The 26,650-nt window shown below is 44.4% G+C and overlaps 1 protein-coding gene across 2 annotated transcripts in view; it reads left to right on the top strand.

Annotated features, from left to right (window-relative positions):
- ABL1 (ABL proto-oncogene 1, non-receptor tyrosine kinase) overlaps positions 1 to 26,650 on the top strand; it is a 122,503-nt gene that overhangs the window by 82,544 nt on the left and 13,309 nt on the right. For both annotated transcript variants that reach the window (XM_053374073.1, XM_053374074.1), the window contains exons 4-7: positions 1,954 to 2,226; positions 13,544 to 13,628; positions 14,727 to 14,904; positions 22,099 to 22,283. In XM_053374073.1, the coding sequence (XP_053230048.1) occupies positions 1,954 to 2,226; positions 13,544 to 13,628; positions 14,727 to 14,904; positions 22,099 to 22,283 (721 nt within the window). The remainder of the gene's footprint in view (positions 1 to 1,953; positions 2,227 to 13,543; positions 13,629 to 14,726; positions 14,905 to 22,098; positions 22,284 to 26,650) is intronic.

The following is a 26,650-nucleotide window of genomic DNA, read 5'->3' as shown; positions in this document are numbered from 1 at the left end:
AAAGTTGTGGTGCTGCCATGCTGAAAGATTGATTTCTTACTAATCCAAAAGATTTCTCTGATGCAGCTTGTCCAGGATTGGGGCAGCACTGTTAAACAAAAAGTGGGATCAGATGAGAAGTGGGATCTGATGGGGGTCTAGACGGGAGAGATACTTCATTTTTTTAAACTTTTACATTTACTATTTGCAAAAGCCTGGTGGGGTGAGGGGAGACCATGGAAAAAATGCACTCCAGTGTCGTCTGCTTGGCTCAAAATCTTGGCACAACATTTTTGGGGCAGTCTGCTTTGTGGTCTGCCCAGATTTCAAGCTCTGATATATATGCCAGGCTCATATATTGCTTATGGGATCGAACTTGGGCTTTAGAAGGGCTGTAGCTCAGGGGTGGAGCATCTGTTTGCATCTGTGAAAGGTCCCAGGTTCAATCCCTGGTGTCTTAACATAGGGTTGGGATTGTTCCCTCCCTGAAACCCTGGCAAGTGTGGATAGTATTGAGCTAGATGAACCTATGGTCTGACTTGAAATAAGGCAGCTTCCTGTTTTTTTCAAAATTATGAGAACTGGAATCTTACATACTTCTTAGAGGAAAGGACTTTAGTTCACTGGTAGAGCATCTGCTTTGCATGCAGGGGGCTCCAGGTTCAGTCCCCAGCATCTCCAGGTGCAGCTGGGAATATTCCGTGACTGAAATGCCAGAAGAGCTGCTGCCAGTCAGTGTAGACAAACCTGTGCTGGATTGACCCAATGATCCGACTCAGCATAAGGTAGTTTCCAGTGAATTTGCAGAGCAGCACATCTGACATCAATATGAAACAGAGCCTTCGGTATTATTGGCTCACTCCTGTGGAATGCTCTTCCAACAGAGAGATTCAAGCAGGCGCCTTCCATATTAACCTTCAAACGTTCACTGAAAACTTTCCTTATGCAGATAATTACAGGAAAACATTTTCCTATAATAGTTAGCTGGCAATCTGTTTTAATTTGTGGTTAGCTTTTATTATATTACAGTTGCTTGAAACCTCCCTGATGTTGCTGTTGCTTTTATTAAATTGCAACATGCAAATATAATTTTTTTTAACAAAAGAATATTTATTTTATTTATTGATAAATATGTTTATATACTGCTAAGTCGGTATATTAATTGCCTGTATGATAAAAATATAAATATGTAGGAAAGCTTTTAGGAATAACTTAAGAGACTGCCTTATCCCTTATGCACCCCATATATTCTTGTGGTCTGCAAGTTCCAAAGCTCTCGGAAGACGTCTCTGCAGTAACTCTGAGCATGGCCTTTAGTGTGGCTGCTCCTGTTCTGTGAAACGGCATTTCTGTCAAGAAATGACATCAGCCCACTATCTGCACTTCCTGGAAACATTTTTGTTCTGGCAGGCTTTCACAGCTGGACAAAGGGGTCTTTTACCATGCATGTTCACTTCTTAGGGTTTTAGTCTTAAAAAAAAAAGTGTTCATCATTTGTGAGTTGTTAACTTTTTTATTATCTTAAATGTAAATCGCCTTGATATGGTGGTTTGGAAGGTGATGAATAAATTAATTGTGATAATATGTTTTAATTAGATGATTTAATTTAGAGATTTAATTTGATGATTTAATGTATTGGTTCCTTTAACCAATTTCATATTGTAATCTTTTCTAACCTTTTGATGATGTTTTATTATTATTATTATTATTATTATTATTACTACTACTATATTTTGATGCAAATATATATTTTGGTTTAAGTTATTTTTAATATTGTATTAGTGCATATATTTTATCTGTGGTTGATATGACCATGGCGGTTGAAACAGCAATAATAAACTAGTAACTGTATAACTGTATAAATATGTACCATGTAAATGAATAAACATGCAATTTTTGTGTAAATCAGCAGCATAATAACAACAACAACATGGAGTTGTGGTGACTCTCTCTTCTCTCTGCTTTTGCTCCCAGCTCTACGTGTCTTCGGAGAGCCGCTTCAACACTTTGGCTGAGCTGGTCCACCATCACTCGACCGTGGCAGATGGGCTGATCACCACTCTGCACTACCCGGCCCCCAAGCGCAACAAGCCCACAATCTATGGTGTGTCCCCCAACTACGACAAGTGGGAGATTGAACGGACGGACATCACCATGAAGCACAAACTTGGAGGGGGCCAGTATGGCGAGGTATACGAAGGCGTCTGGAAGAAGTATAACCTCACAGTGGCGGTGAAGACCTTAAAGGTAGGTACTGAAACCTTTTCTTCTCTTCTCCCTGTGGGAATGCAATGCAACTGAATGTTGGAAGATTCAGGACAAATAAAAGAAAGGACTTCTTCACACAGCAGCGCACAGTTAAACTATGGAACTCGCTCCCACAGGAAACAGTGAAGGCCACCAACCTGGATGTATTTAAAAGTTGATTAGACAAATAGGTGGAGGAGAGGGCTATGAGTGGCTGATCACCCTGATTGCTATTTTCCACCTCCACTGTCAGAAGGTTTGCACCTTCACTGTACTCTCTTTGGTGCGTGGAAGAAACATTTTTGTTTAGGCAGAGCCCTGATATGTAGAATGTTGACCTGTGTTTTATCTTCATGTTTATTGTGATTGCTTTCGAAGATTTAAAATAGTTTCTACACTCTACCTCCACTGTCAGAGGCAGCAGTATTCCTGGATACCAGTTTCTGGAAGTAACAGGAGGGGAGAGTGCTCTTGTGCTCAGATCCTTCCTGCAAGTTTCCTCTGCAGGCATCTGGTTACCCAGTGTGAGAAGATGCTGGGCTAGTTGGGCCTCTTTTTATGTTCTTAGGATTTGCATTTGAACTGCTGAGTTGTTTTCCCACCTCTGATTTGTACCTCTAGAGAAGCAAATTCCTCAAGTCAGCTTTGTGGATTCTTTTTTAAAAGCATATGCAGACAGTGACACCTAGTGTTCTAACCATGCAGATTATAAGACTTTGGGGGCAGCGGGGGGGGGGGGGAGAGAGAAATGTTCCGTTTCTGATTGCTGCAGATATAGCCTCCATTAACAGATACATTGCGCTCCCTGGGCAGGTGTTTTACTTACTTTAAAAAAACAAAAAACAAAACTGTACTTTCATCCAGAAATCTCAGCATTACCAGGAACAGTATTCTTCAGTCATCAAATGCAACTAGGTAAATAGGAATGTTTTCAAATTCCTCTCAAAAAAGTGAATGACAATGTGCACATCATGGGGAACGCCTTCCACAATCTATTAGTAGCAGTAGCAGCAGCAGTATTTAATGTATATGTATCCTGCCTTTCTCTCAAATTAGGATTCAAAGGAGCTTACAACATTAATAACATATTTATAAAATATGAAACAATAAAAACAAATTAGTTAAAAACAATAAGTAATAATACATCAGAATGTATTGAGAGACAGCAATTAGAATCTAGTTTGCCCAGTGGTCAGCGTTGTCTGCTCCTTAGTTTTCAAAGCTCTGTCTGAACATCTGGTTGGCTGCTGAAAATTGGACTACATGGGCCATTGGCCTGATTCAGCATAAGCTCTTCTTATGTTCTCTGCATCTGATGGAATGGGATCTGTTCTGCAAAGTGCTTCTTATGGTGTAATGAAAATGGTTAGTCTTTGGCTCAGTCTGTGCTATCCATCTTAAGCAGTATCAGACCCCTCAGTCATGAAACCACCACCACTACCACTCTGAGCTTCTATGGGGAGCTGGAACCGCAGAACTTAATATCGGGGAGAGTCTGTAAGGAAGATAGTGATCTCTCAGATATTTGGGGCAGGAGCTGTGTAACACACTTTATATGTTATTATCACTTATATATACATTTTTAGGAACATTTAACCCAAGTATATGTGAGGGGAATAGAGGGTTTCCTAACAACTTCACATAAACTATGCAAAGGAGGAGGTTGCAGCAGATTCTCCAGGTCTAGTATCTTCAGTTCAGATAAAGGAAAGGAATCTGAACACCCACAAGTCCTTTAGACCTGTTGGTCTACAATGCCAAATGTCCACTGTATTTCAGCCCTTGACACAGTTTTGGATTGCAGAATTTAATCATGTGAGATATATGCCTCCACCACTATCCCAGTCATGCCATACTGCTTTGTAGCTTTTTTGGGTGGTGGAGGGCAGGCTTGCCATTTCCACGGGTAACTTCCCTCCTCCCGCAAACCACCTCTTCCTGCTCTGGGAAGCTGATTTCTCTTAGATGTTTCAGTTATGCATTGTATCGTAAAATCTCCCTGTTTTTCTGAGTTGAAAGCGGGTACTTTGCCACGCTCCGCCGCCAATTCCTAAACGCCAGATAAATACTTAATGAAGGATGACTGGAAGCTGGGACTAAAATAATATAAAGCGGCTTTTTCTTTCTCTCCCTCTCCCCCTCTCTCTCTGTGTAGGGAGAGCTATCAGAGCACTCAGAGAAACTCTCCCCAAAAAGGTGCAGAGCCTGAAATTATGCATGGCTAAAAACACACTTGAAAGGCGGGCTCCTAATCCACCTTCCTTAAATCCGTCAATCTAGTCTTAGACTGCAGGATTAGGGCTCCTTCTTCAAAGGTGTGGAGAATGCCGGGTGGTGTTTTGTTTTTTGTTTTTTTAAAAAAACATCTCATATCTGTCTTTAGACACCAGCAGGGGGAGACAGGCCCTTAGCGGTCTCTTTGCTGGGAGAACTCTTGAGAGGTATAATTTGTCTTCCAGAAAAGAGTTTCCAAAGCACTTTGGGCATCCCTTCCCTCCGTCCCTCGCCGTGCCTGCCCCCGCAGCAAAGAAGATCGACACCTTAAAATAATAACGGGAAGGAGGCTGCCTTGGTAGTTTCAACGGACGTCGCTCATGATGAATTATTCCTGCTGCAGCCTATTTATTATCCTGCTTCAAAGTGGCTGGAAGCTACTCAGTGCGTCTTGGCAAAGTAGTTCCTACAGAGAGGAAAAACGAGGGCCGGGGGGACCCCGTCCAGTGCTTCGGTAATGTTGAGCTCCATAGGGCCATTAAGTAAGACTTCAATTAGCACATTGCATTTGGCAAGAGAGAAAGAGAGAGATCGAGATCAAGTATATTTGACAACCTGATTTGCCCGGAGCAGAATGGAAGGGAACCTCCTTCTGACAATCCCCAATTTAGAACCTAACTTCTCTGACTTTGCAAAAGTTTCCCCAACTTCTGAGATTGCATTTCAGCCTTTAGGACTTGCCTACAATTGATTGAAACCGCCAGCCTACACCCAGAGATTTGGCTTGGGTTGTTTTCGAATTGATACAGCAACTCTTAGACTTCTTCATCTCTGTGGCCCCATGGTCATGTCAGCCTCAGAAGGGGAGAGTGCTCCTGTGCTCAGACACTGGTTGCTGGGACCTTCTGAATGCAAGGCCTGAGCTTTAAGCCTTTGATATTCCTCTTCTCTTCAAAGTAAAGTAAGATTCCAGTTCTTATGGTTATTAATAGAAGGAATTTAAGGGGGGGATGCCAGAGATTAAACCTGGATCTTCTGCATGCAAGTCGTAGTTATCTTGATTTCAGTAAGGCTTTTGACAAAGTCCTCCCTGATATTCCTGTGAAGAAGCTGATAAAATGTGGACTGGATGAGATAAATGTTAGGTGGATTTTTAGCTGGTTGACTGACCAAATCCAAAGAGTACTCACTCATGGTTCCTCATCATCCTGGACAAAAGTGGCAAGTGGGGTGTCACAGGGTTCTGTCCTGGGCCCATTGTTTTTCAACCTCTTTATAAATGACTTGGAGGAAGGAATTGAGGGGGTGTTCATCTAATTTGCAGATGACACCAAGCTGGGAGGGGTAGGCAGTGCCACTGAAGAAAGAATCAGGATTCAAGATTACTTTAACGGATTGGAGAAGTGGCTCCAAACTAGAGAAATTAATTTCAGTAGGGACAAATGTCAGCTTCTGGGCTGGCAGGAAGATCCATCAATTTAAGACGACGGACACCTGGCTTACTAGTAGTACATGTAAAAAGGACCTAGGGGTCTTAGTGGATCACAAGCTTAACATGAGTTAATGGTGTGATGCAGCAGCATAAAAAGCTAATGATATTTTAGGCTGCATCAAGAGAAGTATCCAGATCAAGGGAAGTAATAGAATAACTTTATTCTGCTTTGGTCAGACCCCACCTGGAGTAATGTGTCCAGTTCTGGGCGCCACAATTTAAGAAGGATAATGACAAGCTGGAACATGTACAGAGAAGGGCATCCAAGATGATCAGGCATTTGAGGCTAAAGGTTTACAATGTACCGCAGTCTGAGGCCAGAGGTTATTGATATTCTGCAACCTGAAAACATTGAAAACCTCTGGCCTCAGGCTGTGGAACATCAAAAACCTCTGGCCTTAGGTTGCAGAATATTTTGCCCCACAACCATTCCCCTTTTGCAGAGCTTTTGTTGCCTGCATCAAGACAAGCAAATCATCCCAGGCCTCTCCATTGTTTTAGCACACAAGAGCTTGATTTCTCTCTCCCTCCCCCCCATCCCCCAGGTTTTCTGTGGTCCTACAGATCTGGCCAGGCGCTTGCTCCATTTCCTCTGATGATGTGATGTGATTGAATCCAGCAGCCTGACCCACCTGGGTGCCTCTGGAGGGTCATGTTTGAGACATCCATCCTGCAGCTGACGTTGGTCACGGCCTCTTTCCAGCCCCAGCCTTGTGGGAGGCTGAAGATCAGTCAGCCTGGAATCTTTTCATTCCCAGTAGGCTTACAAACAAATTATTGCTACTGTCAGGCTTCCCCTGATATTTCATGCAGGCTGTGGTCTTCCTGGAAGAGGAGGAAAATGAGGTGTACATCAAGGAGCTAAGACAGAGATTCTGGAAGAGGTTTTTCATTGCATCATAGAAGCAGAGGCAGTGTGGTGTAGTGGTTAGCATCTTTGACTAGGACCTGGGAGAGACCAGGGTTCAAATCCCCACTTGGCCATGAAACTCACTGAGTGACCCTGGGCCAGTCACTTCCTCTCACCCTAGCCCTCCTCACAGGGTTGTTGCGGGGATTAAGCAAGGAGGGGGAGAACCATGTTCACCAGCATAAATGAAACAAACAAACAAACAAACAAACAAACAAACAAACAAACCAGGAAGTCAGAATTCCACAGCAAAGGGTGAAAGGGAATAAGGATGGAGGAGAAACTCAATTCAGTTTGCATTTTAATTTGCACTTTCTGGAACCATGAACAAAACCAGGTGCAAGGTTTTTTCCTGAATTTGCACTTCTCTGAAATTTTCAGTGTGGTTCTCCAGAAAGGTAATGTTTACAAAATGTGTATATTTGGGCAAAGTGTGCCTAACAATGTATACATGAGTGAAAATAGCATTTAAAACTTAATATATGACTCGGGTCCCAAATATCTCAGATATTGCCTCCTTTCTTACAGATCCTCATGAGTGTTAAGATCAGTGGGGGGAGGGGCTTTTTGTAGTTTCACCTCCCTCAGAAATTTGGGGGAGGGTGGCAGCCCATGGGAGGACATTCCCTTGTAATAGCCCCTAAGTTGTGGAATTTCCCCCCCATAGTGGTGCATCTAGCACCTCCATTATACAGCTTTCCGAAGCACCTATTTACCCTGACTTTTTGACACCTGAGATGTGTGTTTCAGGGCCCACCCCATTCCTGTGGTTGTAATCTGTTTTAAGTGTTCTGAATTATAAATTGTTGGGACCTGCTAGTGAGGCACAGGTAACAATAATAATAATAATAATAATACAGTGGTACCTCGGGTTAAGAACTTAATTCGTTCTGGAGGTCTGTTCTTAACCTGAAACTGTTCTTAACCTGAGGTACCACTTTAGCTAATGGGGCCTCCTGCTGCTGCTGTGCCACCACTGCATGATTTCTGTTCTCATCCTGAAGCAAAGTTCTTAACCCGAGGTACTATTTCTGGGTTAGTGGAGTCTGTAACCTGAAGCGTCTGTAACCCGAGGTACCACTGTAGTAATAATACATAAATATAATAATCCAGCCATGAAAAAAACCCCACCCGTCTCTCCATCTTCCATCAAGGCAAGCAAAAGGCATCATTGCAACAGCAACAACAAATCTTTATTACAGTCGTACACCAGCATAAGGAGGGAGGGATATACCGTACTTTCCTGTGTATAAGACAATTTTTTAAATTCTAAAATAATGTTCAAAATCTGGGTTTGTCTTATACACGGATAGTATCTCCCCCCATTTTCTTAAATCAGAGTCCCCCCAAATAGGGGGCGTCTTATACATGGGGGTGTCTTATAGATGGAAAAAATACGGTAATCATTTAAAATCTTTAATTATTTAAAAAAAACCTAAAAGGAGTTAAGACAGAAAGTATATATAAAAGTCTATAAGGATCCAGAAGAAGCTAAGAGAGTCTAAAAGAAGGATTAAGAACATTAGACAGGAGTGGAAGAGCGTAAAAGGTTAGTATATACAGTGGTATCTCTGGTTACATACTTAATTCATTCTGGAGGTCTGTTCTTAACCTGAAACTGTTCTTAACCTGAAGCACCACTTTAGCTAATGGGGCCTCCCGCTGCTGCCGCGCCGCCGGAGCACAATTTCTGTTTTCATCCTGAAGCAAAGTTCTTAACCTGAGGTAATATTTATGGGTTAGCAGAGTCTGTAACCTGAAGCTTATGTAACCTGAAGCGTAAGTAACCCGAGGTACCCCTGTATAAGACTATAGCTATCAGTCTATAGAGCACTCTAATATGAGTGCTCATTATATCTAGTTTGTGGCACTAGTCATCATCTGACGAATTTTGAGCCCTCCTGTGCAGAATCTGGCAACGAATGTTGTAGCAGGGTTGGTATCTGAAAGCAGCAGGGAAGTATAAAATTGTCCTGTGTGCCCTGGGTACTTATTCAGTAATGGTAAGATGAGGCTAGTACGAATGTCTCTATAGTAAAGACTCTGGAGAAGCACATGCTCTGTTGTTTCTATTTGTCCAGAGTCACAGGGGCATTGTCTCTAGGCATCATTGCAATTCAAGAGCATATTCTGGACAAACAGAAGCACTTAGGGAAGGACTAGGAGGGATGTGGCCTGGGAAGAGTCCTAAGGGCCAGATAGAGAAGGCTGGAGGGCCACATTCCTGAAGTTCCCCATTCCTTGTAAGCTGTTGCAACCCACTGTGAGACCAGCTGGTAATGACAACGAGGATGGTAATAAGGGGAAAAAATGCTTGCAAAATGCTAATATTTGACTCTAAAATGCCATGGAAATGTGGAGAGCTGAACTTAAAACTAAGGGGTGAGGTGAGTGAATCCAGGAGAAACAAAAATTGATAGATTTGCCCAGCTCTAGAAGAGAAGCTGCATTGTAGAGCTCATGAGAGCTGGACTCTGTTCTGTGGGTTCTCAGTCGGTAGCCTCATGTAGATTCCTTTCACACCCTCTCTCTATAAGAAAATAAATGGCTTATTAAGTAAACAGAATGTAGAAGGACAGGAAATCACAGCATGGGGTAACTCTGTCTCTTGACCACCACTCCCAGGCTCAAAGGCTATAAAGCCAACCTGGATTGTGAACCTTTATTTAGCATGCCTAGCCAACATGTCTCCAGAGTTCTGAAGAAGATTCTTGAGGACAAGAAACTTGTTTAGAAGTTAAGATTCTTCACAGCCAGCACTAACCACTAGGTTTCTCGGCTGTGTGATTTATAGCCAGACTTATTTTTTTACCCTTCGCCTTACCGTTCAGACATCATCCTTGCTTACTTTTTATTAGCCCGGTTTCTGTTGGCTAGGGAGAGGAAGTCACCTGCCAGCTGCCAGTCAAACTAATTGGAAGCAAATACATGGATGGGGTGAAAATGCCGAACAGCAAAATGAGCACTGAGCCAGATTTTAAGAACATAAGACGGGCCTGCCAGCTGAATCGTTCCAAAGGCTCATCTAGTACAGCATACTGTCCTCACAGTGGTCAACCAGATACCTCGAACAGAAGCCTGTAACCAGGACCTGAGTGCAATGGTAGCACTCTCCCCACTTGTGATTCCTAGCAGCTGGGAACAGGAACATCTTTAGTCCTCAGGGCTGGCCAGATACATTCAAGCACCTCTAGCAGAAAAAACTCTCACACCAAATTAGAGTTGGTACAGTGTGGTGATTAGAGTACCAGACTAGGACTTGGGAGACCAGGGTTCAAATCACCCACTTGGCCATGAAGCACACTGGGTGTGACCTTGGGCCAGTCACTGTCTCTCAGCCTAACTTTCCTCACGTGGTCGTGGGGATTAAATGGGGGGGGGGGACTACTATGTACACCACCCTGAACTCTTTGGGGAAGAAGGTGAGGTATAAATGCAGGGATGTACCAAAAAATTTCTCGAAGCTACCAGCATGAGTTTGACCAAACTGCGGGAGGCAGTGGAAGACAGGAGTGCCTGGCGTGTTCTGGTCCATGGGGTCACGAAGAGTCGGACACGACTAAACAACTAAACAACAACAACTAAAAAATTAATCTGTGCAAGCCCCATTGAAAAAAGTGGAGGCCACAATCTAGTGTAGCTCTCATTCATTTTACTAGCCCCTGTGCAGGAGAAATTCCAGCAAGCAGGTGGCATTGGGCTGGATCTCCCCTTTTCCTAGCATCTGAAATCCCAAGGTTTCTTCTCCGTTTCACAGTGGTGCTGCCTCTGTGCCATTTTCCCACCTCCCAGTATCCCCTTCTGCCATTTTCTGCCTTATCCCCCATCAATGTTTTGTTTTCCTGCCCAGAAAGAAAGAAGCCCAGGGACAGAGAACAGCATTGTCTGTAAAGGCACAGCCTCCTCCCAGCCATGCTTTGCAAATGACCTTCTGGCCACCCAAGCTTCTGTTTATCTTGGACTCTACGCCCCGCTGAGCAGGAACCGTACCTTCCTCACTCCAGAGTGAGGCCAAGCCGAGATGGCTTTCTGCTAATAACATCATAATGCAATTTTAACTGTGGCGGTGGAAGACACTGCGGGGAAAAAGAGAGAGGCAGTGGCTTTTAAAATGCAAAACTTTCTCTCCATGGTTCGGGTTCCATTGCAAACTCTGAGGGGGGCAGAATTCTGTTGCAGAAGCTCTTCTAGACTTGTATAGTTGGAATCGGACCCCTTCAATGCAGGAATCACAGCTAAAGAATTCTGCTTGTGCTGTTAGCCACAGTTTCCAGAGAGGCAATGTGCCACTGAGTTTTAGTGGCTGGAGACAAGCAATTGGGGAGCGAATCGGATACTGGACTAGATGGAATTTTGGTTGAAGCCAATGAGGCCCCTCTTCTTAATACTTTTTAAAGCATCTCCAGATCAGGAAGGCAGTGTATGTAGTTCTCCACACTTAATCTCCACAACAGCCCTGTGTGGTTGGGAGATGATGACTGGCGAATGGCCATCCAGAGAACTTCATGGTCGAGTGGGAGATTGAAATCCTGGTTTTCCAATTCCTAGTCTTACACTCTAACCACTACACCACACTGGGTTTTCCTCATTTTGTATTTGTAGATTATATGTGACAGGAACAGTGAACTTGTTGACCCCTCCCCCCATGTCACCCTCTCAACTCCCATGAGGTTCAGTAACCATCATGGTTAGGGATGATGGGAGTTGAAGTCCACTGATGTCTGGAAGGATGGTTGGAACAGGAGTCCAGTGACATCTGGAGGGATGATGGGAGTTGGAATCTAAAGGACCAGAGATTTCTCCACTCTGGTATATGCTTCTGAACTTTTTTAGCTACTGATACATCCTCCCTCTGCGAATATTGACTACCTAATCAAACCTTAAGTGTCATGTCTCACACAAGATGCAGGAAGCAAGGAGGGAAAAGATTATTAATGTAGGGATGGCAGCAGTTTGTGGAATTTATCTGTGTTATGCATAATTCCATGGAAAGAGAACAAGGAAGGGGATCCTTTTTCCTCCATGATATTAAAACTTGGGGTCACCTGGGGAAGTTGTTTGTCAGTAGATCTGGACAGGCAAAAGTGTGTCTTTTTATATAATACTTCATTAACTCATCAAGGTGTGCTGATGGAAACTAGTTTTGATGGCTTTGAACACTGACTAAACAAATTCATTGGGGAGGACTGTTGGCAGCTTAATAGGTTAACAGACCCTCCACATTCAGGTGTGGCCTGAAGCAAGTCCTGAGGGCCCCATAGAGAGGCCTGGGGGCCATATTTGGCCTCTGACTTGCGGTTCCCCACAGGGGATCAGCCAGGAGCCCACAGATTGATTCTTGACTTACTCCAAATTCCAGTTAACCCAGCCACCACCACCCCTGGCTCAGCATGTAAATTAGCCCCTCTGATATTTCAGAGGAAGGTGACGGTTTCTGAAGTTGCATCGATTTCCACATTGCTCAGCCATTCTCTGGATGGTACCTGCGTGGCCTTTTCAAAACAAATAAAGAGAGAGTTTAATCTGGATATAGGGAATAAAATTGTCTCCTGGAACTGCAGTAACCCAACACCAGCAAAATATAAAATAAAAGAGCTTCAAGCAAAATATAGGGTGGTATCAATGCACTTGTTCCATTAGCAAAGATTTGCGCTCACACAATGGAACTCCTCCCCCCTCGTCCACCCCGTGCATGCCCTGCACCCTCCCCAAACTGCTTCTGAGGATTGGAGAAACCCCCAGATTTAAGGGGCAGTTGTGAGGAAGAGAGAGATGGAAAGTACAGTGTCCCAGTGCATGCTGGTCAGTAATCATACAGTCCAAAGTTGGAGTTAACTCTTTATTAGCAAAAACATGATCTCCACAGACATTGCGGAGTGTCAAGCCTAATGAGTGCAGTGGCTAATTTCTGGTGGATCTTATTCTATGGAATCAGTTGCTGAGACTGAAGGTCCCTACCTCCCCACAGCTATCTATGTCTCCTTCTCTCCAGGGCTATTTCCAAGCAATCAGATACTGCGCCTGCATACAGCCAATCTCTCCTCTCTTTTCATACCTCTCCTTGTTCTGGAAGATTGGGGGGGAGGTGCGCGTGTCACAGCAGGAGGGGGAGACACCCATGACTTTTCACCAGCCTGACTCATCTCTGCACTCGCCAGATTCAGCTTCTGATTCTTAACTTCTCTCTGCCACAAACACTCCCAGCTCACTAAGCCCGGTTACGTCTTCAGATTACGACACCTCTTCTTTGCAGGCTTCTCCCTCTGACCACTCCCTGGGCTCTAAGCCTTCTTTCCTTGGGGGTTCCCCAGCTGGTTCCTCCCACCATTCCTCTGTGTCCGACCAGACCATGACATAGAGTTGTGCAAAAGTAAATCCATGCACAGACAAGGATTGGAAAGAGCCCATTGCTGCACTGAGGGGCAGGCCTGAGGCCAGAGGTTTTTGATGTTCTGCAGCCTGAGGCCAGAGGTTATCAATATTATGCAACATAAGGCCAGAGGTTATCAATGCCCCACAGCCTGAGACCAGAGGTTATCGATTTTCTGCAACCTGAGGCTAGAGGTTATCAATATTCCGCAGCCTGAGACCGGAGGTTATTATTGTTCGTGCAACTGTAATTTCCAGTGATTCCATTATCTAGACCATGTGCTGAAATCATTCTCTCTCTCCCTGTGCTCCCCTTACCTCTTTTCCTGCAGGAAGACACTATGGAGGTAGAAGAATTCTTGAAAGAAGCAGCGGTAATGAAGGAGATCAAGCATCCAAACTTGGTGCAATTACTGGGTAAGTGTCAGAAAAACCAAGCAGGGCGACTCAAACCAAAGCCTTGTGCAGCAATACAGGACATTAAGGAGAAGATAAACCACTTAGCCACACCAAGGCTTCACAGAGAGACATTTCAATTCACTGGCAGGAGCTGGCAATTAATTTTAAAAGTTGAACTGAGTTAGGTTTGTGCGTCTGTGTGTGTTTAAATCTTCATACTTGTATTTAATATATAAAAGGCCAGAAAGCTTAGACGTCTTTAACCAGCTTCTGGAGGAAACTTTGTCTTCTCTTACCATAGAAAGTTGTTTTATTTCAAGTCAGAGCTTTGAACCATCTAACTCAGTATTGTCCACACTGACTTGCAGCATCTCTCCAGGATTTCAGGTAGGGAGACTCTCCCAGCCGTACCTGGAGAAGCTCGGAATTGAACCCTGGGACCTTTTGCATGCAAATCAGATGCTTTATTACTGAGCTGTGGTCCCTTCCTCATAGGAGTGCAGCACTTCTAGCTTAAAAATCATTCATCCTAGTCATAGGAAGCTGCCTTACATAGTCAGACCTTTGGTCCATATAGTTAAGTATTGTCTACAAAGGCTGGCAGCAGCTCATCAGGGTTTCAGACAGTAGGTCTCTCCTAGCCAGTGTGGTGTGGTAGTTAGTGTTAGTCTAGGAGCACGGAGACCAGTATTCATATTGCCACACAGCCATGAAGCTCACTGGGTAACTGTAGGGCTAGTCACTGCTTCTCAGCCTAACCCACCTTGCAGGTTTGTTGTGGGCATTAAATGAAAGGGTGCGGGGGAAGAATCATAAACACCACCTTGAGCTCCTTTCAGAAAATTAAGGGTTCCCTAGGAAAAGGGATTGATTGTTAAACCACACTGAGAACTGTAGTTTTGGAAGGCCAATAGGTGTCTCAGCACCCTTAACAAGCCACAATTCTTTGTGGGAGAGGTTTGCAGTGGTATCATAGTGCTTTAAATGCATGGTGTGAAGGTGGCCTAACAATGGATACAACCCAGAATTAATACTGCAAATCATAAATTATGATTTTCTTTCTTTAGCAGGATTTATTGTTAAAGTCTAATTTGTTCATTTTTAAATGTTTCATAGGCGTATGCACACGGGAGCCTCCGTTTTACATCATCACCGAGTTCATGACATATGGAAACCTCTTGGATTACCTGCGGGACTGCAACAGGCAGGAGGTGAATGCTGTTGTGCTCCTCTACATGGCCACCCAGATCTCCTCTGCTATGGAGTACCTAGAGAAGAAGAATTTCATCCACAGGTAGGAAAACTTTGTGCTGCTATACAAAATAATGCTATGATTTGCTTGCTCATTTGTTTCCTGTTGAAAGACCCCAGGGCTGCAAATGGATCCACAATTTAAAAAGAAAAACATTATAGAGCAGTTAAAACATACTTTAAAAAATGGTGGCAGTGACAGCCACTAACTTGGATTTCTTTAAAAGAGTGATTAGACAGATTCATGATGGATAAATAAGGCTATCAAACAGCTCCACTGTAAAAGGCTCTTGTTTGCTGGGAAGTACAAGTAGGCAGAGTTTGGTAGTGCTCAGGCTGTGCTTGTTAGTTTCCCACTGGGGCATCTGGGTGGCGACTGTGAAGACAGGGTTGTACTATGTGAGCCTTTGGCCTGATCCAGCAGGACTCTGCTTCTGTTCTTACAGAAGAAAATGGAACACCTTCCCTTCCACCACTAGCCTGCTACAGAGTCTGTTAATACAATATTTCACAGACAGAGCGATGCAGCTTTACAGTAGCACATTAATGTTGTGTGCTGTGTCTTGGAACACACAGGCACTCCTTGGGGAATCACGTCTTGCTTCTGGATTATTTTTCCTGCCAAGGGTATGTTGCATCCCTGCACAGCTTAGCAGCTGGCAAACCCAGACGTTCAGCTATTTTGGGGGTGGTGATGCTGCACACTCAACCCTGCAACTGTGTATAATGTGAACCTGAGCAAGAGTTCACTTTGCAGCAGAGAAAGTGGGGGAGATTTCAATCCTTCCCATACCAGCTGTTTCCCTCCACCCTAAAAAAATCCTCTCACAGCTCTTCTCCCCACCCCCAGGAGTGTTACAGATCCACCTTTGCCTGAAACCCTGGGAAGCCACTGCCATTGTAAATGATACTGAGCTAGATGGAGCAATGGTTTGACTCGGTATAAGGAAATTTCATGTGTTCCTATATAAGCCAGTGCTTTCTTCACAACCATGAGCCCTGGAATTCTTAGGGGAAGGACAATAGTTCAGTGGTGGAATTTCTTGCCTTGCAAGCAGAAGGTCCCAGGTTCAATTTCTGTCATCTCCAGATGGGACTTGGAGAGACACCCCTGGCTGAAACCCTGGAGAACATTGGGCAGTCATTGTGGACAATACTCTGCTAGATAAACCCATGGTCTGATTCAGCATGAGACAGCTTCCTGTCTTTTTAGTATAATGGCATTACAGTACTGGACCAAATAGATTCTGAGATGGTGTGTGAGGGTCCAATTCTGTCACAAAAACATGGGATCAGGCCAGTGGCCCATCTAGTCCAGCCTCCTGTTCTCACAGTGGCCATTTGGGAAACCCTCAAGCCCTTTATGGGAAACCCACGAGCAGGACCTGAGTGCAAAAGCTCTCCCACATCCTGTGGTTTCCAGCAGCTGGCATTCAGAAAAATTGCTGCCTCCAACTGTGGTGGCAGAGCATACACATCGTGGCTGGCAGCCAATGAAAACCCTCACCTCCTTGCCCCTGTGTGGTCATAACCCCCAGGATGCCCTTGTCCCTTCCATCACTCCTGCCTTTCAGTCTTTCTCACTCCTGATGTGGTGTACCAGTGTTTCTACCTCCTCTGTGATTTTACAATAAAACCTCATGATGAAACCTTCATTCCTAATCACCACAGCTCTTTGTGCAAAATGAGCTCTTCCCCATCCTTCCTTCTTTCCTTCCTTCCCCTGAGCCAGTAAATTGCCCATAATGACACCCCTTTTCTCTCCCCACCCCGAATCATCATTCGCGCTTTACAGTTACTGGAGTTCTCAGAAAGTCTCTTTCTCTGTCTCTCTCTCTCTCTCTCTCTCCCCACCCCCCACCCCCACCTTTTCAACACACCTTCCATCCTCCTCTCTCCTTGTCATCTTGTGCTTTTTAGTGATTCCTTTCTCCTCCCGCTATTGTCTGGATTGTGTGCCTCTCCCGCTTCTCTCCATTAAGCATCTTTGCCATTCTTGCTGTCTGGAGGATTTTGACCTTTCAGTGTGCTGCAATTATTGCTAGCACTTTACATTCTTTGTCTGGGGAAATGGCCTCTGAGCAATCTAATAGCTGGTGGGTGACTTGATCAACTTTTTGGGGGCATTGTCAGTGTCTGTCTTGAAAGAAACTTGGGCTGAGCTTGGTGCCGTGTGGGAGGTCTCTATTTCCTTTCCGGGATGCTTCCTCTGTGACTTAGGAATGTTGACATGCTGGAAACAACCCCAGTCACTGGGCGGGGGGGCGGCAATCTGCAAATGGGACATTTGTACATCTCTTTCTCCACCCCACAGGGAAACGTACACACCCACACCCACCAGAGTACATTTGAAAAAGATTACAGTACTTCTAAACCACTCAGAAAACTTCAATTTGGTGCATGTGTAATCAAAGACTAGAATATATCTTCAGGTGGGAGAGACTCCCATCTAGCTCAATATTACCCATAAGGTAAAGGTAAAGGAAAAGGATCCCTGGACGGTTAACCCAAGCCAAAGGAGACTATAGGGTGTAGTGCTCATCTTTCTTTTCAGGCGGAGGGAGCTGGCGTTTGTCCACAGACAGCTTTCCTTTATTGCCTATACTGACTGGCAGCAACTCTCCAGTGTTTCAGGCAGGGAGTCTTTCCCAGCCCTACTTGGAGAAACCACTAGGGTTGAAGCTGAGACCTTCTGCGTGCAAAGCAGATGCTCTGTTTCCAAGGTACAACCTTTCCCCTTTTAATTTTTCAGATGTCAATGTACATTATTCCACTTATTTCAACGTGTGATGAGCCAGCCTTGCTATTTTGGGTGTGTTCGTGCATGTATGCTGTTTATTGTAGTAAGTGGATCCATGCCTACCATCATGGCACTACTGTTCCCCACCCCCGACCATCTCAGACACTATTTATTTATTTATTTATTTATTTATTTATTTATTTAATTCATTTATTGCATTTACATCCCCCCTTTTTTCCAGGAGCTCAAGTGGAACCACATGGTTCTCCCTCTCCTTGTTTAATCCCAACAACACTGTTAGAATGAGTGGCTGGCCCAAGGTCACCCAGTGAGCTTCATGGCTGAGTGGGGATTCGAACCTTGGTCTCTCAGATCCTAGTCCAGCACTAACTACTACACCACACTTGCCCTTTATGTCTGTTTTGCATGACTTTCCAGGTTGTGCCTGGATCAGGAGCCCTTTTTGCCTCACCTTTCTGTTGGTTAAGAGAGAGAACTTGAGGAAGTGCACCACTACACTCTGCTGGCGCTCTCTCTCTCTCTCTCTCTCTCTCTCTCTCTCTCACACACACACACACACACACGTTGAGGTCAACTGCGTTTCATCAGAGTGGTGATCTTTCCTACACAATTAGCATGCCCACCAAAGGTTGCCCACCTGCTTCCCCTGTAACAAGCCTGATGATCCCACACTGAAATGCTGACCGTTTATCCCTAAGACACAAGCTTTTCTTCTGCTGTATCTAAAGGCTCATTCAGGCACCTCCATCTCTGATAATGGCACCACCAGTGTCTCATAGAATTGTAGAATTGGAAGGGACTCAAAGGGCAATCTAGTCCAATCCCTCCTCAGTGCAGGAATCACAGCCAAAGAATTTGGCTGCAGATTATGGGAGTTGTAGTCCAACAACATTTAGAGCTCAAAGTGTTTCCCACCAACCTTATCCAATCACTCCCCACTCCAAACACAAACTCTCCCCCTCCCAACCTAACGCTTACTGTCTCAACTGGTTCAATTTGCTCCATGCTGGCATCCTCATCTCCGGTCCAACCCCTCCTGCAAAGGGAACTTAGCTTCTTCTTTTTTAGAGGAAGAAAAAAATTCAAGTATCACTCTCTGTCTCATTCCTTCTGCACTCTTGGGCACTTTGTTCTGCACTGTCAGTGACCCCAGATCGCAGGAGCAGGCGGGAAAAGTGTCTTGCTTCCCGTTCTCTTCTCTTCTTTGCAAACGGCTCACCCCCACAGACTCCCAGTCCCTTCAGGGGGGTGCTGTCGCTGTCCTCCTCAATGGATTTCAGATGCATGTTGGTGACCTCACTGAATGACTGGAGTCGGCGGGAAATGACGGTCGCTAATGACAAGGTGCTTTTCTCCCCTTTATGTGCTGTGTTGACGGCATTCTCGCTGACGAGAACAGGACATGTCGGCAACGGTGTGTGACAAATTAATGTGCCCTTTCAGTATGGCGCTCTCTCATTGAACAAGGAGCTCTTCTGTGGCTCTGCCAGTGACTTTGCAAAGTTCACAAGTCACTGGGAAAGTGGTTCATGTATCTTTCACGTAGGGAAAGAGTTGCGCAGTTGGATTGATTTCCAATTTAGCGTGGCGTTGGGTAGAAACAATTTATTCAGCCTCATCGAGCATAAGAAGAGCCGTGCTGGATCAGGCCAATGGCCGATCTAATCCAGCATCCTGTTTTCACAGTAGCCACCCAGATGCCCTAGTGGTAGATCTTCAAGCAGGACCTAAGCACATGAGCAGCTCTCCCCTCCTGTGGTTTCCAGCAACTGGTATTCAGAACCATTGCTGCCTCTGACTTTGGAGACAGAGTTATTATGGCTAGTAACTCTTGATAGCCTTATCCTCCTCCTCAGATTTGTCTGCTTTAAAGCCATCTAAGTTGGTGGATATAATCCCCTCTTGTGGCACTGAGTTCCACAGTCAAATACATGCTGCACGAAGAATGACTTTCTTTTAAATGTCCTGAATCCACCAACATTCAGCTTCATTGGATGACCATGAGTCCAAGTATTAGGAGAAAGGAAGAATTCCCACCCCATCCACTGTCTCCACTCCACACATAATTTAATAAGCTTCCATCATGTCACCTCTTCCTTGCCTTTTCTCTAAACTAAAAAGCCTCCAACACTGCAACCTTTTTTCATAGAGGAGTCACTCTACCCTTTTGGTCATTCTGGTTCCATTTTCTGAAACTTCCAGCTCTATTTTATACTTTTTGAGGTAAATTCTCTTCCATTGTTTTATGAAGGAGCTGAAAAATTGCATGGAAACAATTCCTCCATTCTCTCTCTTGTGTGTTATGGCTTCTACACCCTCCATTGAGGTTGTTACTTACTCCCCACTCCACAGACTCCTGATGCAGTGGCTCCTAAACCTTTTCAGGCCACCGCCCCCTTGGTTCCACAAATTAATCCCTAGTGCCCAATACTTTACCCTACCCTGTACAAATCATTATTCAGAATAGCAGTTTTCATGACCCACTGAGGAAGATAATAACACAAAAAAGTTCAAAACAGTAATCATTAACTGCACATTTGTTCAGTTACAACTACTCAGTTTAATTCAACAAAATGAATGCACTTGATTCTGTGAAGCCAGCTTTTCAAAGTCTGATAGTCATTAACACCTCCATTTACACCCTCCTGCTACCCCCTTGCTTCTTAGGGCCCCCAGGTAATCCTTCCCACTTTGAGAACTACTGTTGTAATGTTTGCTTTTTCATCACCAGGTGGATGTGTGTTACCAATAAATTCGGCTCCTTGGCCCAATTAAAATGATTGGTGAAGGGTTGTATCTTAATGGCAGAACATCTGCTTTGTATGCAGAAGGTTCCAGCTTCAACCCTCAGTGGCGTCTCTAGATAGAGCTGGGGATATCCCCTCCTGAACTCCTGGAGAGCATTGACAATACTGAGATAGATGTACCTATAAGCTGATTCAAACCAGCTTCTTGTTTAAGTCTCTTTTTCCAGAATCATGAAAATTAGAATTTTTTATTTTATTTTAAGAGAACAGGACCAATTTCTCAGGTACAGAGCATCTGCTTTGCATGCAGAAGGTCCCAGCTTCAATCCCCAGTGGCACCTCCAGATATTGCTGGGACAGTCCCATACCTGAAACCCTGGAGAGAAACTGCCAGCCAGGGTGGGCTATACTGAGCTAGATGAACCAGTGGTCTGATGCAGGATAATAAGGCAACTTCCTATGTTCCTTGGGAGTATCTATTGCTCAGTGATAGAGCATCTGCTTTTCATGCAGATGAACTTATACACCGCACTATACCCAGAGGTCTCAGGGCGGTTCACAACAAGACCACAATATAGAAAATCAAACCAAAAGCAGTAACCCAATAACACCCCCTCCCCCCAAAAATCCACATTCTAAAAGGGTGTAAAGTGTACAAAAAAAATCAACATTCTAAATGGTGCAAAGTGTAAAACCAACACTTCAAACTGGGCCCAGAAACAAATATAACGCAAAGACCTTTTAAAATTTCCTCAGGCTCTGTAGTTTATAAGTCACCCTGATGATACATTGTAAGGGCAGGGTATAAATCCAAATAAATAAATCGTCTGCCATTATTGATTTTTTCCCCTTCCCTCTCACTGAGGGAGTCCTAATGAGCTTCAGAGGAAGTACAGGAGTTGCGGAACACTGTTTGAAAATGACTGTTCTAGATCTCCTTTCATTCTTGACCTCTGCTGGGGAAAATACTTTCCTCGAGGTTGCTTAGTCTGGTGTTCCTTCAAAAGGAAGCTTTAAAAAGTCTCAGTTCTCTGCTAGCATCAGAGCCATTGGTTGAGAGGAGGCAAATCAGCTGGGAGAAGGTAAGCCTGGAGCAGTGACCAAGTAGTGAGCAGATAGTTCAATCCTGCTGGCTGCGGGGGTCTGCTTTGCCAGGGAAGATGCACACAGCAGGATTGAACCCCTCCCATCCATTCTTGGTGTCACCCAGTGACATCAGCTGATGGACAGTTGGGTGTGCTTTTGCGGAGAAATGGCTTTGTGGGCCAAACTGGGCTCCCTGGCAGGCCAGAGGTTCCCCATCCCCGAGGCATATCCCTGATTTTGCCAGTGGGGTACAGTGGGAATATTTGAAGCTCCCTGCAGCAAACAGCCACTGCCACCAAATTGTAGATGGCAGCAAAGAAGCCACAGCTTTCACTGCCATCCCACTCTTACAATCAGTTGGTAGAGCATGAGACTCTTCATCTCAGGGTCGTGGTTTAGAGCCCCACGTTTGGCAAAAAAATCCTGCATTGCAGGGTGCTGGGCTAGATGACCCTCGTGGTCCCTTCCAACTCTGTCAGCATCAACACTTGAAATGTGCTTGTGTAAATTTGATGGAGCAGCCTCTGGTTGCGTGAACTGACTCTTAATGAAAAGCAGTGAGTGCGTAATGGAACAGAAGTTGTATCTGTGGTGAAATCTAGAGAGAGATTTCATAGCCCATCTCCCATCACTGCTGCCACAGGGACCTGGCTGCCCGGAACTGCCTTGTTGGGGAGAACCACCTGGTGAAGGTGGCCGATTTTGGTTTGAGCCGGCTGATGACAGGTGACACCTACACAGCTCACGCCGGCGCCAAGTTCCCCATCAAGTGGACTGCGCCAGAAAGTCTCGCCTACAACAAGTTCTCCATCAAATCTGACGTCTGGGGTAAGAGCTGTATAGCGTGCCTGTGGTGTTCTGTTGTACATGTAAATAATATTGTGTTTTTATATATGTAATAATTTTAGATTAATAAAGTGATATGTGGTACATGCATATTAGGTAAATTGAGGGAAGCATTAGGTTGGGAGGTGGGGGAGAGTGTGCTCAGAATAGTGAGAGTGAACAGGAAGAACAGAAGAAGAGCCCTGCTGGATCAGGCCAATGGCCCATCTGGCTCAACATCCTGTTCTCATGGTGGCCAACAGTGAATGGATAAGCGTTTGAATATTGGTGAGAGACAGTTTGGGATCTAAATGTTGTTGGACTACAATGCCCATCATCCTCAGCAGGCTTAGCCAACGGTCAGGGATGATGGGAGATGTAGTCTAGCAACATCTGGGGACCCCCCAAGGATGAAGAACACTGGTTCTGACAGACAGTTCAGGGCACTTGGACTTGGGAGTTGGATGTGGAGAGATTGACTGGATGTGGATGGGGTAACTATGTTGACTGTAACCAATTTTTGCATTATGGTTTCTGAGATCTTTGTTTGTGCTTGGACGCTACCAGAAACCATTTTGAATCAAGATGACAGGCTGAACCTTTCAAAACTGCAGTGATATCAGCCACTGATTTCAAAACTGCCTGGACTCCCATCATAGCTGTAGAAAAATCCAGTTTTCCAAGGTGGATAATATGCCTGCATCTGTGGAGGCTGTGGGTTGTTGTTTTTTTAACATCACATTTTCTCCTCAATCTCCCAAGTGCTGGAGGACCGAGCTGTTAACAAAAGAAATGGCTGGACTAGAACAGTCCCTGGTTGTTTCCCATGTAATGCGTTGTGACACCTCTCAATACACAAGACGGCAGTGGACTTCCCTTCATGTTAAGAGAGAGAGGGGTGGCTGAAGTAATTACATACAGGTTGCTGAGCTGATGACAAGAGGCTCTGCCTTGCCTAGGGGAATCTCAAGTACCTTTAAAGCACATTTGGAACATATCCCCACCCCCCAGCACCAAAGAATCCTCGGAAGTGTAGTTTGTCAAAGATGCTGGGTAAACTTCAGTTCCCATAATTCTTTGAGGAGGAAAATGTGCTTCAAATCTATGGTGTGTACACAGCTTTCATTTCCTAGGTGGGTTGCAATGCTTGAGGATTTTGTTCAGTCTCCCATCTTTAAGCAAACCAACCTGATTACTGATACATGTATCACATTATCCTTCCTTTGGGAAAAAGCCATAGCTCAGTGGCAGAGCATCTATCTTGCATGCAGAATTCACAGGTTCAGTCCCCAATGGCATCTCCAAGTGAAGCTGGGAATATCCCCTGCCTGAAACCCTGGAGAGCCACTGCCTGCCTGTGTAGATAGAACTGAGCTACGGTAGATGAAACAACGATCAGTATAATGCAGCATCCTATGTTCCTGCTTAAATTTAGAACTATGAGGACTGGAATCTTGCTTTGTTTCTAGGAGAAGGACTGTAGCTCAGTGACAGAACATTTGCTTTGCATGCAGAAGGTCCCAGCTTCAATTCTCAGCATCTCTGGCTAGGGCTGGAAATGTACACTCTCTGAAACCCCTGGAGAGTAGCTGCCTGTCAGTGTAGACAAGACTGCACTAGGTGGACCAGTGGTCTGGTTCACTTTACTTGTGTTTTACTTCCATTCTTGGAGGAAGTATGCCTCTGAATACCATTTGCTGGGAATCACAGATGGGAAGAGCACTGTTGTGCTGCTTGCAGACTTCCCTTTGGGGCATCTGTTAGGCCACTGAGGGAACAGAACACAGGACTAGATGGGCCCCTTTTGGCCTGATCCAGCAGCCAGGCTCTTCTTATGCTCTTAGGATAGAAGCAAGAAAGGAGGTCAGAGGGCTTTTTTGGAGTGGGTTAGAGAAGGTGAAGGAGAGCTATTTGATTCCCAGAAGAAGCAGCATCTCAATAGGAAAGGAGGTTTCAATTAATCCGCCCCGACATCTCTTAATTGTGCCTTTAACAGGACTTGAAGGAACTTGAAGTGTTCGCACTGGAGACAAGCTAGTAAATTGAAAATTAGGCTAATTCTGCCCTGTCTTATCTCATGAGACTTGTCTGGATTGATGAAGAGGCTTGTTACTCTTCCTTAACTTCTCTGCAGCCGTTTGGCATGGAATGTGAGCTGCCCAGAGCGGGAAACTGCCAGAGCGTGTTTTGCTCGCGGCTCTCCCACCTCTGGGGAACAAATTTACATGTTGCATTGAAATCAGTTGGGAGTAGGCAAGCCTGGAGTGGGGACTCCTGCAGAGTAGCATTGGGCAGCTTCACCCAAGTGTGAATAATCCTGCAGCATTTTTGCCCCAGGATATGGAGAACCCTCCAATCACAGCAGGGGCAGAGGTGTGGCAGAGGGACCCACCCATTGCAGAGACTGTGTCAGGGCAGCAAATCACAGAGAGACGCACCAGGCAACCTCCTCTGTTTCAGAGGCAGCTTCCATAGGCTTTCATTATTTCAGTGGTGTGTTTCTTCTAGCACACTCACAGGAAGGAAACAGGGAGGGGGGATGGGTCAAAAATTGAGAAAATAAATAAAAATAAATACCAGCTCAGACTAGTCTGTCCCTATGACTCCAGTGATGTCAGTGGTGCTCCAAGGTTATAATAAGAGAAAAGACTCCCCCCCCCCCCATGACCTATCCTCTCTTTGATTGGAGATGCTGAGAGTCTGCATGCAAAGGGGTGGCTGCTGAGTGATAGTCCTTCCTCAAAAGAATTATTATTATTATTCATTAAATTAATCTATATATCACTTGTATCGCAAAATGACTTCTAAAGCAGTTTACTATAAAATCAGTACATAGTTAAAATATCACTAAGAGATCCACAGTGGCATTAAAACACCCTTAATTAAAGTATTCAACAAAACATGGAATTACAAAGCACAAGAAGTTGTTTTTTTTTGGAAAAATAAGTTAAAACAATAAGTTAAAACTCTTCCTTGTGGATGGAGAAATGTTAATGTATATAGAATTGTACATATGGTTGATTTGAATATGTTATTATTCTATGTATACGCAATGTATCAGCTGCCTGGGGGGTTTCACTGTTTGGGTTTTGGTTGTTGGTAAAAAATAAAGAAAAATAAAGAAAAAATAAATATGAAAAAGAAAAAGAAACAATAAAATTATAAGTTCAGTTCACCTAAAATGGTGTGTCTTCAGGAGCCGGCAGAACGTCAACACAGATGGGGCCTCTGTGGCATGCCATGAGACTGTGGCCTCCAGTGAAGCAGCCTGCCTCTGTGTTACCACCAGCGGATAATCTTCACCTTTCCCCAGAGGACCCTTCACCTGGAGGGTGCCAAAGATTTAGGCAGGGATGCTCTGCGAGCAAAGTATCTCAATTGAGGTTTATATATCAATCTATTGACAACGACAACAACCCTCTGAGCAATTTACATACAATTATATGTGAACTATTCATTAAAAGCATCAGTAAAATCAAATATTGTAAATCAGATTGACTTAAACCGCATCAAAATATATACAAAATCAGCAGTTTTACACATTTGAATATGCTTTGGATGCCCCTTTCTTTTGCTTATTAACTCCAACCCAGGGATAGTTTAGATGGCCTCTTTACCTCAGCAATCATTTTGGAGAGATTTGTTTTGTTCTAGGAGAAGTAACCTGGTGGTTACTTCTCCTAGACTTTTCCTTGCCGTGCACAAACCTGGTTTGGGTATGTGCATTGCATGATTAACAGACAAGCTAAGTGTGAAACACACACCATAGCTCTAGTCCCTGTATTTATTGAGGCAATGCTTATTTTTTTTCTTGGCAAAGAAATTGAATGAATGAATGAATGAATAAAAGCAATAGTTCAACACAATATAATTGCATGTTAAAATTACGTGTGGTATGCCATGTTAGCCCTAACTCAGAGTAGACCCATTGAAATTGTTGGGCATAACTCATTTCATAGGGTCTGCTTGAAGTAGAATTTAGTTGGCTTCTCCTGTATGTGTCTTAAAATTACATCCCCCCCCCAAATGTCAATCCTATTTAGAGTAGACCCATTGAAATTGATGGGTGTGACTAATAATTATTTTTATTGCATTTATATCCCACCTTTCTCTCCAATGAGCTCAAGGTGGCACATATGGTTCTTCTGCTCCATTTAATCACCACAACAACCCTGTGAGGTAGATGTGGCTAAGAGGCAGAGACTGGCCCAAGGTCACACCCAGTAAACTACATGGTTAAGTGGGGATTTGAATCCTGGTCCTAGTCTGACACTCTTAACTACTACACCACATGGGTCTGCTTTGAGTAGAACTGGCTACAATGATACATGCCTTAAAATCACACTGGGCTTTGTCTGCCGAATGTGAAT

Source organism: Podarcis raffonei, chromosome Z (genome assembly GCF_027172205.1).
Source record: "Podarcis raffonei isolate rPodRaf1 chromosome Z, rPodRaf1.pri, whole genome shotgun sequence".
Taxonomy (NCBI): domain Eukaryota; kingdom Metazoa; phylum Chordata; class Lepidosauria; order Squamata; family Lacertidae; genus Podarcis; species Podarcis raffonei.
This window is presented reverse-complemented; position numbering and strand designations above follow the sequence as displayed.